General features: G+C 37.7%; 1 protein-coding gene across 2 annotated transcripts in view; it reads right to left on the minus strand.

Moving 5' to 3' along the window:
- The window catches only part of LOC110451010 (clathrin heavy chain 1), a 51,578-nt gene that overhangs the window by 27,008 nt on the left and 7,180 nt on the right, over nt 1-17,390 (minus strand). Inside the window, exons 2-12 of one of the 2 annotated variants that reach the window (XM_021498836.1) lie at nt 15,455-15,662; nt 13,500-13,649; nt 12,049-12,167; nt 10,161-10,178; nt 8,179-8,340; nt 7,659-7,772; nt 6,564-6,737; nt 5,649-5,846; nt 5,051-5,251; nt 4,228-4,320; nt 1,582-1,764 (exon numbers count right to left, since the gene is read on the minus strand). In XM_021498836.1, the coding sequence (XP_021354511.1) occupies nt 1,582-1,764; nt 4,228-4,320; nt 5,051-5,251; nt 5,649-5,846; nt 6,564-6,737; nt 7,659-7,772; nt 8,179-8,340; nt 10,161-10,178; nt 12,049-12,167; nt 13,500-13,649; nt 15,455-15,662 (1,620 nt within the window). The remainder of the gene's footprint in view (nt 1-1,581; nt 1,765-4,227; nt 4,321-5,050; nt 5,252-5,648; nt 5,847-6,563; nt 6,738-7,658; nt 7,773-8,178; nt 8,341-10,160; nt 10,179-12,048; nt 12,168-13,499; nt 13,650-15,454; nt 15,663-17,390) is intronic. The other variant, XM_021498837.1, reaches the window with a different exon arrangement.

Raw genomic sequence — 17,390 nt, forward strand, 5'->3', positions numbered from 1 at the left:
AAAATGAATTGTTACTTATATCAGTGTGTTGGAAAAAATTTGAACAAGAGGCCCAGAGGGCCTGTATCGCTCACCTGAATATGTTTAAAATAATTGGTATGAAGTAGGTGCTGTAAGTAAATATGAAATTTCAGAAAGATCCATCCAGTACTTGAGATATAGCGAGAACAAACTTCAAACAGAGCCCCACCCCTATATGCAACTAAGGGGGGTCATACCAACCAATTATACAAAATTGAGTCCCCTTGACCCAAGGATGCTCCAGACTAAACAAGGAAAAAATCGCATAATCCTGATGGTCGAAGAAGGATTTTAAAGGTTTTACCTCTATTTCTCCTATTGGGCCCCGCCCTTCTGCCCCTTGGGAGACCACACCCACTGCATGCTTATACAAAATTGAGTCCCCTTGATGCTCCAGACTAAATTAGGATAAAATCCCTTATTCAATATGGTAAAAGAAGGATTTTAAAGGTTATACCTATGTTTCCCCTATTGGGCCCCGCCTCTCTGCCTCCAGAGGGGTCAAGACACACTGTTTATACAAAATTGAGTCCCTTTTGCCTAAGGATGCTCCAGACTAAATTAGGATAATATCCCTTAATCCCTATGGTAGAAGAAGGATTATAAAGGTTTTACCTATATTTCCCCTATTGGGCCACACCCAACGTTTATACAAAATTGGTTCTCCTTTACCAAAGGATGCACCACACCAAATATGGAACAAATCCTTTCATTCCTACAGAAGAAGGATTTTAAAGAATTTGCTATATTTCCCCTATTGGGCCCCGCCCCTCAGCCCCCAGGGGGGCCAGACCCACCATTTATACAAAATTGAGTCCCCTTGGTCTAAGGATGCTACAGACCAAATTTAGTCCAAATCTACTGGGCCGTTAAGGACAAGTAGCGTTTTAAAGGAAAAGTTGACGGACAGACGGACGGACGCTGCGCCATGGCATAAGCTCACTTGCCCTTCGGGCAGGTGGGCTAAAAAGTAGCATTTTACTACATCCTAGCTAACAATACTGTACTAGTCAATACAGTGAAAGAAGAGATATAAAAAGGCATGATTTACCGATTTCGCAATGAAAAAATTGTGTTACATTTTCCCCATAATCGTAATGATATTTTGCCGAGCTTTAACGATTACAATCACATGACAATCACATGCCTTTTTGTCAGTTCATTACGACAACTGCTGTCTGGACGGATTGCCCAGATTTTGACACTTTTTTAACAGAGACCCAGGGGAAATCAACTTGCAATGCATAAGAGAAACTATTGTTTAAATGATTAAAAACAAACCACTTCCTTCGGATGTAATATTTTCATTGAAATCAGCATGGTTTTCTTACATGCCATGTCAAGGTAACCATGGATACTCATAAAATGAGTGCTAGGCCTAATCATTGCCATTTAATACACAGTCCTAGAGTGTATTTTAAATAGCAATGAACGCAGACCTAGTGAACTGTTGTACACTTCAGCCCAAACACTTTAAATTGGTAATAATCTTTATTACTGGGAAGTGGAAAGTTTACCTGATAACCTGACGATGTAGGATATTCTATGCTGGATGTTTACCTGGTTAAGATCTGCTAGTGGCTCATCATCTTGTACTAACATCTGGGCGAACTGTAGGCCTTGCTCTGGGTTCATCCTCATGATGTTACGCAGGAGGAATATAAAATCAGGGGTGAAACCCACTTTTTTAGCATACAACACAATTTTCTGGAATTGTCCCGTCTCTGCAAAACACTGGATTACCTGTAAAAACATTTGGAAGTCTATAAATAGACTTATTTGATTTTAAAAAAACATTATGAAGGAGGATTCATTCAAAGCTTTAGTATCTTGGTTACAGACTGTACAACCATTACAATAGAACCTGAACAGTGGATTGATACACGTGTCACTTCTATAGTCTGATGTGTTGAACTACATGTGTCACTTCTATAGTCTGATGTGGAGAACTACATGTGTCACTTCTATAGTCTGATGTGGTGAACTACATGTGTCACTTCTATAGTCTGATGTGGTGAACTACATGTGTCACTTCTATAGTCTGATGTGGTGAACTACATGTGTCACTTCTATAGTCTGATGTGGTGAACTACATGTGTCACTTCTATAGTCTGATGTGGTGAACTACATGTGTCACTTCTATAGTCTGATGTGGTGAACTACATGTGTCACTTCTATAGTCTGATGTGGTGAACTACATGTGTCACTTCTATAGTCTGATGTGGTGAACTACATGTGTCACTTCTATAGTCTGATGTGGTGAACTACATGTGTCACTTCTATAGTCTGATGTGGTGAACTACATGTGTCACTTCTATAGTCTGATGTGGTGAACTACATGTGTCACTTCTATAGTCTGATGTGGTGAACTACATGTGTCACTTCTATAGTCTGATGTGGTGAACTACATGTGTCACTTCTATAGTCTGATGTGGTGAACTACATGTGTCACTTCTATAGTCTGATGTGGTGAACTACATGTGTCACTTCTATAGTCTGATGTGGTGAACTACATGTGTCACTTCTATAGTCTGATGTGGTGAACTACATGTGTCACTTCTATAGTCTGATGTGGTGAACTACATGTGTCACTTCTATAGTCTGATGTGGTGAACTACATGTGTCACTTCTATAGTCTGATGTGGTGAACTACATGTGTCACTTCTATAGTCTGATGTGGTGAACTACATGTGTCACTTCTATAGTCTGATGTGGTGAACTACATGTGTCACTTCTATAGTCTGATGTGGTGAACTACATGTGTCACTTCTATAGTCTGATGTGGTGAACTACATGTGTCACTTCTATAGTCTGATGTGGTGAACTACATGTGTCACTTCTATAGTCTGATGTGGTGAACTACATGTGTCACTTCTATAGTCTGATGTGGTGAACTACATGTGTCACTTCTATAGTCTGATGTGGTGAACTACATGTGTCACTTCTATAGTCTGATGTGGTGAACTACATGTGTCACTTCTATAGTCTGATGTGGTGAACTACATGTGTCACTTCTATAGTCTGATGTGGTGAACTACATGTGTCACTTCTATAGTCTGATGTGGTGAACTACATGTGTCACTTCTATAGTCTGATGTGGTGAACTACATGTGTCACTTCTATAGTCTGATGTGGTGAACTACATGTGTCACTTCTATAGTCTGATGTGGTGAACTACATGTGTCACTTCTATAGTCTGATGTGGTGAACTACATGTGTCACTTCTATAGTCTGATGTGGTGAACTACATGTGTCACTTCTATAGTCTGATGTGGTGAACTACATGTGTCACTTCTATAGTCTGATGTGGTGAACTACATGTGTCACTTCTATAGTCTGATGTGGTGAACTACATGTGTCACTTCTATAGTCTGATGTGGTGAACTACATGTGTCACTTCTATAGTCTGATGTGGTGAACTACATGTGTCACTTCTATAGTCTGATGTGGTGAACTACATGTGTCACTTCTATAGTCTGATGTGGTGAACTACATGTGTCACTTCTATAGTCTGATGTGGTGAACTACATGTGTCACTTCTATAGTCTGATGTGGTGAACTACATGTGTCACTTCTATAGTCTGATGTGGTGAACTACATGTGTCACTTCTATAGTCTGATGTGGTGAACTACATGTGTCACTTCTATAGTCTGATGTGGTGAACTACATGTGTCACTTCTATAGTCTGATGTGGTGAACTACATGTGTCACTTCTATAGTCTGATGTGGTGAACTACATGTGTCACTTCTATAGTCTGATGTGGTGAACTACATGTGTCACTTCTATAGTCTGATGTGGTGAACTACATGTGTCACTTCTATAGTCTGATGTGGTGAACTACATGTGTCACTTCTATAGTCTGATGTGGAGAACTTAGGTCAGTTGGCTGTACTCATGTCATGACACCAAAGTTTACAGAAATCTTAAACACAAAGCCAAAATCATACAGTTATACAGTAATGTTACACACAAATATGAGAACTTCGTAACAGGTATTTTGTTTGGTAATGAACAAGACCTACTTTGTTAGGTACGTTGCTCCAAGGTACACAAACAGAGCCAGCGTTGGGTCTGTAACCTACTTTGTTTGGTACGTTTGCTCTGAGGTACACAGACAGAGCCAGTGTTGGGTCTGTTACTTACTTTGTTTGGTACGTTTGCTCTGAGGTACACAAACAGAGCCAGCGTTGGGTCTGTTACTTACTTTGTTTGGTACGTTTGCTCTGAGGTACACAGACAGAGCCAGCGTTGGGTCTGTAGCCTTGACTAGATCGCCGAGCTCTTCACTACATTCCAACTTGAACACAAAAATGGAAGAGCTGTTTAATGGTTAATATTATACATTCTTTTTTTCCTTAATGTGAACAGGCTTTATTTCACACAATCAATTTTTTGGCCTTCAGCATTTTTCATTAAATAAGGTAGTGAATCCTAAAATAAATAATTAAAGATGGATTTTAAATACAATTTCAGATGTACAGATATCATAAAGTTTAACTCTACTAATATCAGCATTTTTTCATCTAACAGCTATGAGTTATACAAGGCATAGTACTGTGAGTAATCCTTAGTTCTGAACAACCTTCAGTTTCACTTAAAAGTCAAAAGGAAATGAGAGGTTGTGAGATAGTGCATATTGAAATTCATAAGTGAATTAGACATGTCTGCACAACAAGGCAATCTGTAATGCATACACCCAAGAAAATTATCAAACTAGGTAAGTGTTGTGTGGAATTGTTTTCGTAATTTTCATTTTGTTACTGATGACGCACATGCAAAAAGATACCAAGTCGGCCGACATGGTATAGAAGTTGGAATGTTGTATGCCTGGAGAATTCTGTCTGCCAATATAGTTTATTTTAAATTATATTTATGGTCCATGTAAATTGTATTTAAAGCCATGTCTAATGAAGTCTAACCTTTAATGTGTTGACTCATTGACCGACCATGATATTACTAACTATTTTAATGTGGTGGCCCACATGTACAGACAGACAAGTATGTGGTTGTCTGCATGGCCTACCCACCTTCTCTTCCTTCAGCCACTTTTCCAGCAGCTGTTTACGACCCTGCTGTAACACTGGGCGGCACAGCTCAAGAGATTCATACTTGTTGAGCTGACCTTTGTCTAGCAGGATTCCAAAATACTGGAGGAGTGGAGAAGTTTGACCTGTGGTTGCCGGCACCTGCTGGAATCGCTGTATGGTCTGGGGTGTCCGTAGTATACCCTACCGGAACATCAAAGTATAAGTTTAGTGACCATGACATTCAGGTAATATTGTAAATGCTTGCTTTTTCAATGATGGTACACACAAAAACACTACCAAGTGATCATTTTTCATGATTTTATGTTTGTTATATGGTAAGCTTCTCTAAAATGAAAATTGATTTCACAGAATCAGTTTCTACAATCCTGGCAACAAAAACCCTTAATCATAGATTGGTGTGTCTCCATTAAGCTAAAATAAAGAAATAATTGATACAATTTTAAATCCATGTTCGTAGGATATCCTGATCAACCTATGAACAGTGGTGTTCTTTGGGTACCAGTGTTTAGTACACCATCAGCTGTGCTGGTTACCTTTGGGTACCAATGTTTAGTACACCATCAGCTGTGCTAGTTACCTTTGGGGCGCCTGCGGCTACCTTGGCAGCCTCTGCATAGTTGCCACTCTGGAAGAGGTTGTTGAATTTACGGACAAAGAGATCTTCTGCACCAGGTAGGTTGCCCCGGGATGCGACCTTGAGAGCAAGGTCAGGGTTCTGCAGTGTGGTTGTCAAGTATTGGACAATGTTATCTTCTTCCACACTCACCGACAATACCTACAACAGTAAACTTCCTTATAAACTATCAATCGCCGACAATACCCACAACAGTAAACTTCCTTATAAACTATCCATCGCCCACAATACCCACAACAGTAAACTTCCTTATAAACGATCAATCGCCGACAATACCCACAACAGTAAACTTCCTTATAAACTATCACTAATACAGTGACTTCCCTTGTTACACACTGTGTGTTACACAAATATATCTTCCCAAGACCTTTGTCATTTATCTGTCAGAATTATATGGCATCAGAAGGAAGCTTAAACTTGCATGATGACTCTGATTTTTCCTGAATTCCTTGACTACTAATATAGATGTTTATATCTATATTTGAAGTATTGTTGAGCTTCAATATGAAGTATTGTTATATATAGAAAGGGAGTCAAAACAGCTCCCTCAAATAAATAAAGGATCGCCATACCATTACCAAACAAGTATTGGAAACTTGTTAACAAGCATAGTAATAACTCATTTCTGAAAAGAAACCCACACTCTGTGGGAAAATGTGCCCGGGCTGGATTGGGATTTGAACCCTGGACCGTTGACCGTACTACAGTAGCTCTAACCATAGTTGGTTTATATCAAATACAAAACTAAGGAGTGCTTACTGTATCAAAAACAACCACGGAACTCTCCACTGATTTCTCTACAGTGGGACAGAGTTCCTTACAGATGAGTCGACAATAAAAATGATCAAAGTTACATACCTGTCCTTTTCTGTTGACCCCGATGATTCCTGACGAAGCTTCGTGAGGGGCAGTGACAAAGATGGTGTCGCCACTGATGCGGTTCATGTAGATACAGGTACCAGTCTCAATGTCATACATATGGATGTAGCCATACTTTGTGATGAGGAAAGTTACGCTGTGTTTGGGACTCACCTAGGCAAAAGAATGAAGTGCTTCCTTATTGAATCTCCTTTCCTGAAGAGTTCACACTAAGATAACCATTTTTGACAAACTGCTTCAGAAGAATTAAGACTTTATACACCAAATCGATTTTGAAATGGCTGTCGTACTGAAAGTTTAAAAACACTTCCAAGATGACTGCCATGGTGCTCATATAGGACTTCAAATCGGTCCCAAACTGATAACAATTGGTCAGGACCACATGCTGATCACTTCCACTAATTTCGGAAAAAAACCTTGTGTTGGATTTTAATTTAAATTTGAAAAAGCTTTTATTGTATTTCCAACCGGCTTCAATATAACAAGAACTGGTCAAGTCAAGTCCACACGTTTATTCCCACAAAGATTTGGCAAAATAGCTCCTGAGCCTGAGGAATTTGAGTTTCAAATAGAATAAACCAAAATACATTAACCTCTACCATGGTGGCCATATTGGCTGTCAAAATGGTTCCAAAATAACAAGAATAGGTCAGGAACATAACGTGATCATGCCAAAACAGTTTTAGCAAAATTTCATCAGTTGAAATTCAAAATAAATTTTCAAAATGGCTGCCATAGCAGCCTTATTGGATTTCAAATTGGCTCCAAATAACAAGAATTGGTCAGGACCATGTGCAGGTCATTCCAACTAAGTTTTAGTAAAATCGCTTCAGTTGAAATAAGAGTTAATTCCAAACAGGTTTCAAAATTGCTGCCATAATGGATGACAAATTTCAAATCAGATAGCAATTGCACATGTATATTTTCTTTATTGTGAACAAAAAATAGAATATAATACAAAAAATCTTACAGGTTTTGTATAACTTATCATTTGTTTGTGAAGAATAGACTTTTAAAAGAAAATAATGAGAACCGGTCCAGGACTTAACTGGAGAGAACAGGGAGATCACATACCTGCATGGCAACGGGGAAATCATTCTGTGCTTCGGGTGGGAAGAAAACATCCACTGCCTTCTTCGTAAAAGGCTGGTTTCCCTGAGGTGGCTGGCCTACCTCAATCACATGAAGCTAAAAAGCAAAGAAATGATCCGAGATAGCCTTATTTGGTATACCCTTCACATATATGTATTATGGATTTTTTTAAAAACAATATATCTATGATTCAGGCTCTCAATTTCCAGCCAGTACCTCAAATGATGACAGAACCCTGTACCTCTAATGATGACGATGAGAGTAAATTACCTCCTACCTTTCCCCCCAGTACCTCTAATGATGAGAGTAAATTACCTCCTACCTTTCCCCCCTGTACCTCTAATGATGAGAGTAAATTACTTCCTACCTTTCCACCTTGTGCCTCTAATGATGAGAGTAAATTACTTCCTACCTTTCCCCCCTGTACCTCTACTGATGAGAGTAAATTACTTCCTACCTTTCCACCTTGTGCCTCTAATGATGAGAGTAAATTACTTCCTACCTTTCCACCTTGTGCCCCTCTGACAGCGAACATGAATAGTGTGGAAGGGTTGGAGTTGCCTTCTAGTTTGAAGGTGGCAAAGGCTGCTGCATGTCCCTCTATAGGCTGGCTGACTTTTCTTTCAACAGAATACAGCTGCATTGCACCCACAACACGGTTTTGCTGAAAAGACAAATATCTCTTTGATGATAAGTCTCCCACAGAACAAAATGAAACCTTAAAATACAGCCACACCCTAATTCAATCTGAATTATTTATCACAGTCTAAAAACTTGTGCTATCTTTTTACAGTAAAATGTTGCATTCAATTTCTGTAAGTTTTTCCCAAAACTGTCAAGATAGAATAATATATCCCTAGCTGGAAAACCTTCACCAAAGCTGAACCTGTGTATAACGAGCAGTCTTGCAGGACTTGCAGCGTCAAACTTTAAAGCATGGCCTCTGGACTGTTAGTTTCAATTTTTAAGCACAGCGTGCTGAACTGTTAGATACAAAGGTTTTGTAAGCCACTGCTTTTTAAGTGTAAATGATAATTTACTGTCAAATAACATATTTTCCATAGGGAATTTCAGCTGTATTTTCATGAAAAATAATTTCATATTTTCTATTTTACATGTTGCTCTTTGAACATGTGAGTAATTTTGTAATAGCAAAGTTGTATTATGTGTGATATTTCTCAGTAAAAATGATACTTAGAACAGGATTACAAGTACCTTTGAAAACAGGATGAAAAAAAATCAGTTCATAAACCACATTACAACGATCACCCAGTTGATACAATGGCATGCATAACAAACAAACATGTCTCTTACAGGGAAAATTGTAAACGGACGTCTTTCATCTGTTCTTTTTAGGGGGTTAATTTCTCTTCCATTATCATATATGGCAATTAGGTTTTCCAAATTAGACCAAAAAAATCATCCTGATACACAAAAAAGCTACTTACGTAACTTAGAAAATCCTAACATGAAAGTTATTTTTTACAGGGAATACTGTGATAATTATCTACATTCAAGGCATATCTACTGAAAAAATTATGCCTTTTCTAAACTAGGTACTTTGCCAATATTCCACCCTGGCCAAAATGTACTCATAGACAATTTACCAATCCCAACTTTCTTTCTAACTGATCTGTGTTTCGTCGGTGTAGTGAAGAGAGATTTTGGGTTACTTATGTGTGGCATGGGAATGACTGGGCATATAAATGCATACATTTGGGTATACAATGGTAGTGAGAGTGCAGGCTACATGGCAGACCGGAAAATGTCTGAAAGCATTTGCTTGGCCCTATACACATCATGGTAGAGTTAAGTAACATCTGAACACTTTCTAATTTCTGTAACAGTAATAAAACTCCCTATTACTGTTATCCCTTCATTCTTTTACAGCCTGTAGTTTTTTCTAGAGTGTGATCAGTGTTAAACCATTTTTTGGCAAATGAACATACATTTCATGGTTTGTTTTGATGGAAAACATCTACATTTAATAAGACTAAGAACTGCAAAATGGGTAATGTCAATGACAGCTATGAGTGGGTGTCTGTCTGATAGTGTGGAGGAATGACTAGACTACAGGGGGCGCCACTGATGCTCACTACAGGGGGCGCCACTGATGCTCACATTGTCAACCTTTACCTAGCAATGGACCCACCACTAGGATTGCTGTGAAGTACTCAATTATGTTAACTTTGTTCAAATGTAAGTAAATACGTTAGCCACCATAGAAGTGCAGGAGTGGAAAACATGTTTTATTGAGGTTTGTAGGAAAGCAAAAGCATTCATACAAATGTACAGACATTACACACTCATTTGATAATAGTGCAATTTTCATTCACAAATTTTGCAACTTTTTCATGCATTTCAAAATAAATATTATTTAAGTTATGAGAAGTCTAGGTGTGGAGCGACAACCCTGATATGACTGGGGAGTTGACAATGTGAAGTGAATGGGAGTGGCAGCCCGGTGTCAGACATTATACTTACTGCTGCTTCAGCCCCCGTCTGAAAATGTCAATAAGTGTTATCAATACATGAGGAAGAAATCTCAGGAACACGCTCCGCCTAAAACACCACTATCACTACACTGAGGTAATTTTTTTTACTGCCAATGGACATTTTCAGTTAGGACCAAAACTATGTAAGCTCCGTCTAAAACGTCACTAAGTATGCTCTGTCTAAAACACACCTTCATCACTATGTATGCCATCTTCGTTTTCTAATCAGTCTCAAAATTCAATATACATAATTAGGAACCATTGGAATCCTCCAATACTTTCCCACATATAAACAAAATATCCCTAATTGTTGTGCATAATCCTTAAGGACCATTGATCCCTACATGTGAAACTTGAGAAAGATCCCTCCAGTTCTTTCTATGGAACAACAGTAACAAGAACAGTTAAAGCATGAACATGTGATGGACAAAAGGATGACAGATCACGGATGAGGAGCCATCTGGTCAGCCTTACCTGTAATACAGATCTTGACAAGTGATATGCACATGTTCACATTCTTTGGGGCTGAAACTCATTTGGCCTGATTTAACGTTGATGGACATTATCATTTAGCTGAAGTAGGCAGAGCATTTTATGGCGATACTTAAAAATTCCTGAAAATCTACATATTGATATTTTTAATCTCTCAAAGAAGTTAACTCACTAGACAACAAAGACCTACACTGTAAGAATATTTGATACGTGACCTTTGATCCCCTGTTACCAACCAATGTAATACTAATATGTTATCATTTTGGTCACTTCAAGCCTGCAGATGTCTACCAGATACATATACAACTGAATCAAGCCATCAAATAAAACTTGTCTTTCTGGGACCTACAGTCCACGTTCCTTCACATTACTGAAACCTCTGTCTAAGTCCATAACACCTGCAGGGTTATCCAGTGACATCATGTCCCAATCTTAGCACTGACATAATCCTAGATTTCAAATTTAGTCTGCACTTGGTAAACTTTTACCAAAGGTCATAGAATAATTATATCTAAACATTAGTTTTAATTTGACCAGGAGATCGCCAAGTTCTATACTGAGGTGTATAGCAAAAGTTCTTCATTACTGTATGTATACATAGACAACTGTCCACCTATTTGTTTTCATTACCTCTTGTATACATACATGCGAGTAGGGTTAATCCTGACTCAACCTGTTCTTTCCCGACAACATAGATCAATGCTGAGATAAAAATAAATAACTTTTCCTCTGTATCGGTACACATAGGGAGGGATTAAGCAGAATGAAAACCACATATATGATTTAAAACATGTGACCCAGTCAATCTGGCAGAAAAGCTGCGTGACTTTGTGATGTTTTAGACATTGTGTGTTCCAGTAGCCTTTTCCTCTGTAATTACTTTAGAACAAACATGCTGATCTAACTAAATTTTTACTTCTTTTTTAAATCTGAGAGTTAAAAGAGATACTTCTAGTTTTGGAAATTTTAAAAAGCATTATTGACATTTTGAAAATGCTATCAGGGTAAGGTAATATAACAACAGACACATTTGTTGAGATAGGTTTAGTAGCATATTGGATTGTCACAGCGTCAAGAAGTTGACAACCGGACTGTCAAGGTTCAACGCCCATTACAGGACATAAGTAAACAACACCGGTCTGTCAAGGTTCCACGCCCACTACAGGACATAAGTTAACAACACAAGTCTGTCAGGGTTCCACGACCACGTCCAATTTGGATAGACTGCAGACATACATCTCAGCCATATCCCATTCCCTACCAAGTCCGACATGTCCCAGATACTGTTTCACCTCTGTCACACATGCCCCCCCCCCCTCCGGTCTCCGGTGTCCTGGATGTTGTATCACCTCTGTCACAAATCATTTGACCTAAACATATGTTACCTGTGCTGAAATGCCAATGACAAGTAACCACTGCTGCTTGGCATCTGTCCTGTAGTTGATAATCTGACATCCAGCAAGATTGGTATGTCTGTCGAAGATCTTCTGAGGCTGCGAGTCGCCTAAAACAAAAGACACCCTACTAAAATCCTGTCATATTATGTTAAAAAAAAAAACACAGACAGAGGTACAGTCGAATCTGCTCAAGCAACCATCTGTATTAAACGACCATCTGTTTTATGCGACCACTTTTCATTCATCCCGACCATTTTTACTGTGTAATTTAACTGTATTTAAGCAACCATCTGTCTTACCAACCAGTGACCACCCAAAACCGGCCCCAAAAATATGTTAAACGATCACATTCATACATTTTAGCGACCATGTTTGAAGAAAATATACCAAACGGTCGTTGAAATAGTTGTGTAACTCCAAATTTGCGACCGTCACCACATTTGACAAAGGGCTTCTTTACAATCTTTTCACCAAGTTCAGTGAGCAAATTTGACAAAACCAATTTCCAAACTTACAACAAATTCATTGGTGTGCAGAAACAAATAAAAAGTCATTTTTTTAACTTCTGATATTGTTGATTTAGCAGTGAAATACAGACTGAAATTAATCGCAGTTGAGCAAAACCATTTTGATTGTGCGAGTGTCCTGCTAGGCATAACCTTTAACCCTACGATATCCTCCATCTGATTGGATAAAGTATACTGGCGGGTTTTCATTCTTGAAATCAGGTCTATTAAGAGATGTTCACAACAGCACTCACATGCGAAATTAACATTAAATATCAGCGCAACTGCGCCCGAAACCTGTTCATATCGTTTCTAATTCCTCATCTGTATTAAAAGCCTTTAATTACATCCCTGACCTTCTCAACGCCAAAGTACTAACGACAATAATACCGGTCCGTTTTTCGACAACATGCTGTCTGCTTTTCTCTTTCCAGTTTCCATCGTTAAATAAAGAAACAATACACGTAAACCCATCTGTTGGACCAACACAGGAACTGCTATCATTTCAACAACATCTTTCGTTACAAGTAAGTTAAATCATGGTAATTACCTAAAACACAGTCCGTCAATCGTTTGTTCGGAGTGAAATGACAATTCTTCTCAAACACTCTTAGTTGTTTGTTTACTGTCATAGGCCTAATTATCTTTCGACTATTGATTAGTAATTCACCTGATCTGTTGAACGATGTTGTTTTAAACTACCTGTACGAGCGCTTGGGGCGGTGGTCTGTTTACAGTTGTCTGAATAAGGAGTCGTTTGGTTATATAGTCAGCTGTGTAATTCTGTACAAAATTTGGTCATCAAACTTGATTAAACGACCACTTAATACAGCTTAATACAGATTCCACTGTAATAAGAATAGGGAAAACTTCATTTTAAGATTTACTGACACCAGATCACAAGTTTTGATGACTTTGACACAATGTACATACCTTCCATACTCCAATGGTAAACACAGGTTTCTGTTACCAGGGCAACGGTGTTTACGGAAATCCATTTCCAAAAGATGACATCATCTGTCATGGTATGTGACTTCATTTTGCTTTTCATCTCAATATTGAAGATTTGCAGAGTTTTTCCAGCTGTTGAATCAAAGTCATGCAAAGTTAACAAATCAATACAGCATATAAGTATATATCTCCTACGATTCATAGTAAGTTTCCATACCATCCCACAGACCATTTGTTAGAAAATGTATGTCTTTAACAGAATAACTCAAACAGCTGAAACAAAAGTAAGACCGTTCCATATTAGAAGTCCTATCTACACAGCAGTTGATATGATTAACATGACAGACAAATAGTCATATCTACACAGCAGTTGATATGATTAACATGACAGACAAATGTACTGGTAAAATGTTGAAAATTCATAATTCTCATACATAATTAATATTCAATGATTTTTGAATTAAAACAAAATATTATTTTAATGTCTGTACTCTGAATTAGAAATTAAAGACATACACTACCTTCAAAATGTTAACATGCATTTCTGTCCTAATACAATCCTTCACTCATTAGGACTGGGTTACATCAATTTGTCATCAACATTCAGGTGAATGTTAATTATTTGATAACTTTAATAAATCACAGTTAAATCAGGATTGAATGGCATTTTTTCAATTTCATGGTTTGAGTGCCAATCGTCTACATGTTTACAATGAAGACTGATGTATGTAGCCGATCAGCATTAATACCGACATGAATATTGGAAAAAACACTGTTCAATCCTTATATTTACATTCTAAATGTTTAGGTATTATTGACCCTATTTTGACTACATTTTCAATATTGAAGTGTCTGTATTGTCAGAGCAAACTGCCTTACCCCACCAAATTTTTGTTTTATTCTAACGGTGGTTTCATGTTAGGAGAAGCTCCAAAACGACGCTGATCAATTAGGTTCATAGCTCTATGAACTCAATATCTGGCAATGCTTAGAGGAACTTGTAGTGAAAATGTTCATATAGGAGAATACCTCAAACAAACCACAGGAATGTCAAGGAGAATACCTCAAACAAACCACAGGAATTGGAAGGAGAATACCTCAAACAAACCACAGGAATGGGAAGGAGAATACCTCAAACAAACAACAGGAATGGGAAGCATATAACCCTAAGGCACAGTACAAGATCCCCATGTGCCTCAGGGAACGTAACTGCTGTATAACATTATATTGGTGTTTCTTATTTCTTTTGTTGCTGAATGTTGTACCCTATACTCTGTGCTGCTCCTATTGTTGTTTGCTTTATCTGACTTCATCCTAAACCATTTCTTGACTGAACCACCCTTCGCAGACATACATGAATTTTCAGCCATAAGGTCACCGGAAGTAAATGCTTTTCTGTACTTCACTACCAAAGACTTCCGAAAGCATATAGCGACATCTGTCATGACGTCATTTGCATAGCAACCCTTACCAATCAATTTGATGATATTCAAAAACTAAAAATTTGCTAATTTTTTGGGGCAAGTCATTTTTATATCTATAACATTTTTATGATGCATGGCATTGCAGGTTTTTTGGCAACAGAGGGTTTTTTTTCACACCACAATATTTAATGGGCACATTGACTTTTCCGAAACGAACAAACTGATTTAATACTGCATGAACCCCACAAGGGTGCATTCTAACTAATTATAAGCAATGGATTTGTTTTGTTCATGGAAAGAGTTGATTTTTTTAAAAACTAAATAAATGTTCTTACTTTTAATTGAGAAAAACTGAATTCCCTTAAATTATTTCTTTTTACATTTTTTTTCAATAAAGTGATAATTATAGGGCTTAAATGTGCTGCCTGACCATCATTTTAAACAATTTAGTAAAACAAGTAGGCAACTTAACCATGAAATTTTCAAAATTCAAGAGAAATAAAATTTACAAACCTTTGAGAGCGATGACTTTGCTTGCAGGGTTCATTATAGCAGAGTCGGCCGAAATGGGACGGCGAATGGGATTGCTTGAGTCATTCATATCGATGATGACAACCTGGGCAGTGTCACTAACTTTCTCTCTGATACAAATGTACTTGTCTGACTCCATGGTGAGGGTACTGAACCCAATATTGGATGCATTGATTCCAACATTCTGGAGCTGAAACACAACAAAAACAAAATCAATTCTTGTTATACTTATAGAAATGACAATTTTAAAATGGGCAATTGCATTTAGAAAATTTCATCACCGATAAGAAGTATTCCTCCGGTTGATACATACGATTGTAATAATTGACGAAGTATGGGCAACAACGGGCTGTCGAGGCCCAGGCACTGTAACTCATTCTATTTTGTGACCAGACAATTTTTTGCCTCAAGTTAAAATCTTCAGCAAATGTTGATTGACAATAACTATCAATACTGAAATAGTATCATATCGGAGGCACAGTAGCTGTCTAGTGGTAGGCTCGTGACCGACAGGTTGCACGTTCTAGTCACGGCACGGCACGGCACTGTGTTGTATCTTTGAGCAAGATACTTTACTCAGCTTGTTCCAGTCTACCCAGCTGTAAATGAGTACATGGTTGGGCAGTGCTACAATTGTTGAATGCTTGCTGTGAGCGCCAAAATGGCTAGTTGCAAAAGGCCCTATTACCACGGATAATAATTTGTGAACCGCTTTGAGACGACATACGAACTAGGTTGTGATAAAGCGGTATATAAGAACTTTGAATTATTATTATTATCAATTATATCAATCGTGACCTTACACATGTATAATGCATGTACATCAATAGCTTTATTTTACCTCTGTATTGTTTAATTTTTAGAGCTTTTATTTTACAGTTTTCCTGAGTAGAACTATTTCACAGGGATAAAATCTCCCTAGTCAAAACTCAAACTTTAAGCCAAAGGCTAAATAATACCCCCTACTTCCATATAAACCAGAACTGTAAGCCGAAGGATAACCAAGGAAAATCATTGCAAAAAAGTCATTGTCTTCCACCAGTAACAATTTCTTTATTTACTGTGATGTACACTTATTAAAGTATAGAGGTCACTGACATACTTCCTGTACTTCCTTCCCTCCCCATGCCAAAACATGCAACTGTTTATATTCACTGTTGCTTGGTATTTAATTACGTTTAACATTAATGAAGTGATGAACAATGTAAACCATTAATGCTGCAGGAAACATAGATACGGACATGTAATTGTTTACTGATCTGTACAGTAATGGTAAAGTTAAAAACAAAACTGTGAAAGGAAAAGGAAATTAAAGACTGGAAACTTTGCACACACAGAGGCAAATGGGGATATACTTGGGTACTACACTGGACGTTGGCTTCAGGTCATGTCATTATCAACTACGCAAACTTTCGTTAAAAGATATATACTTTCAGAATTGGTTCGATATTCTGGTTGTCATTTGACTTTAAATCGTTCATACAGTGTATCTTATTTTGTTTATGTATGTTTGTAAATACTGTGGTCAACAGGTATATATGTAACAAGAGGCCCAAGAGGGCCTGTATCGCTCACCTGAATATTTAAGCAGTCATAGCAAAATATTCTCATTAAATATTATATTGCACTAAAAATATTTCCCTCGCAAACTTTGTTGGCTCCATCTGTTGAAACTACCAGTAAAATATTATTTTAAGATTCTATGCTTTTTGATTCTTCTTCAGAAGTTGCTTGACATATTTTTCCCTGTGATCTTGTAAGTAGGTCAATGTCATTTTCCTTCTCAAATTGGTTAGCTCTATTCCAAAAAGCTACCAGCCAAATCTTATGAATCCATTCCTTTTAGTTCTCAAGAACAAATCCATTAAAATGTTGTTGACCTCTGTGACCTCTAAAGTAGGTTGAGGTCATTTTCATT

Source organism: Mizuhopecten yessoensis, unplaced genomic scaffold, assembly GCF_002113885.1.
Source record: "Mizuhopecten yessoensis strain PY_sf001 unplaced genomic scaffold, ASM211388v2 scaffold5691, whole genome shotgun sequence".
NCBI classification, from domain to species: Eukaryota; Metazoa; Mollusca; class Bivalvia; order Pectinida; family Pectinidae; genus Mizuhopecten; species Mizuhopecten yessoensis.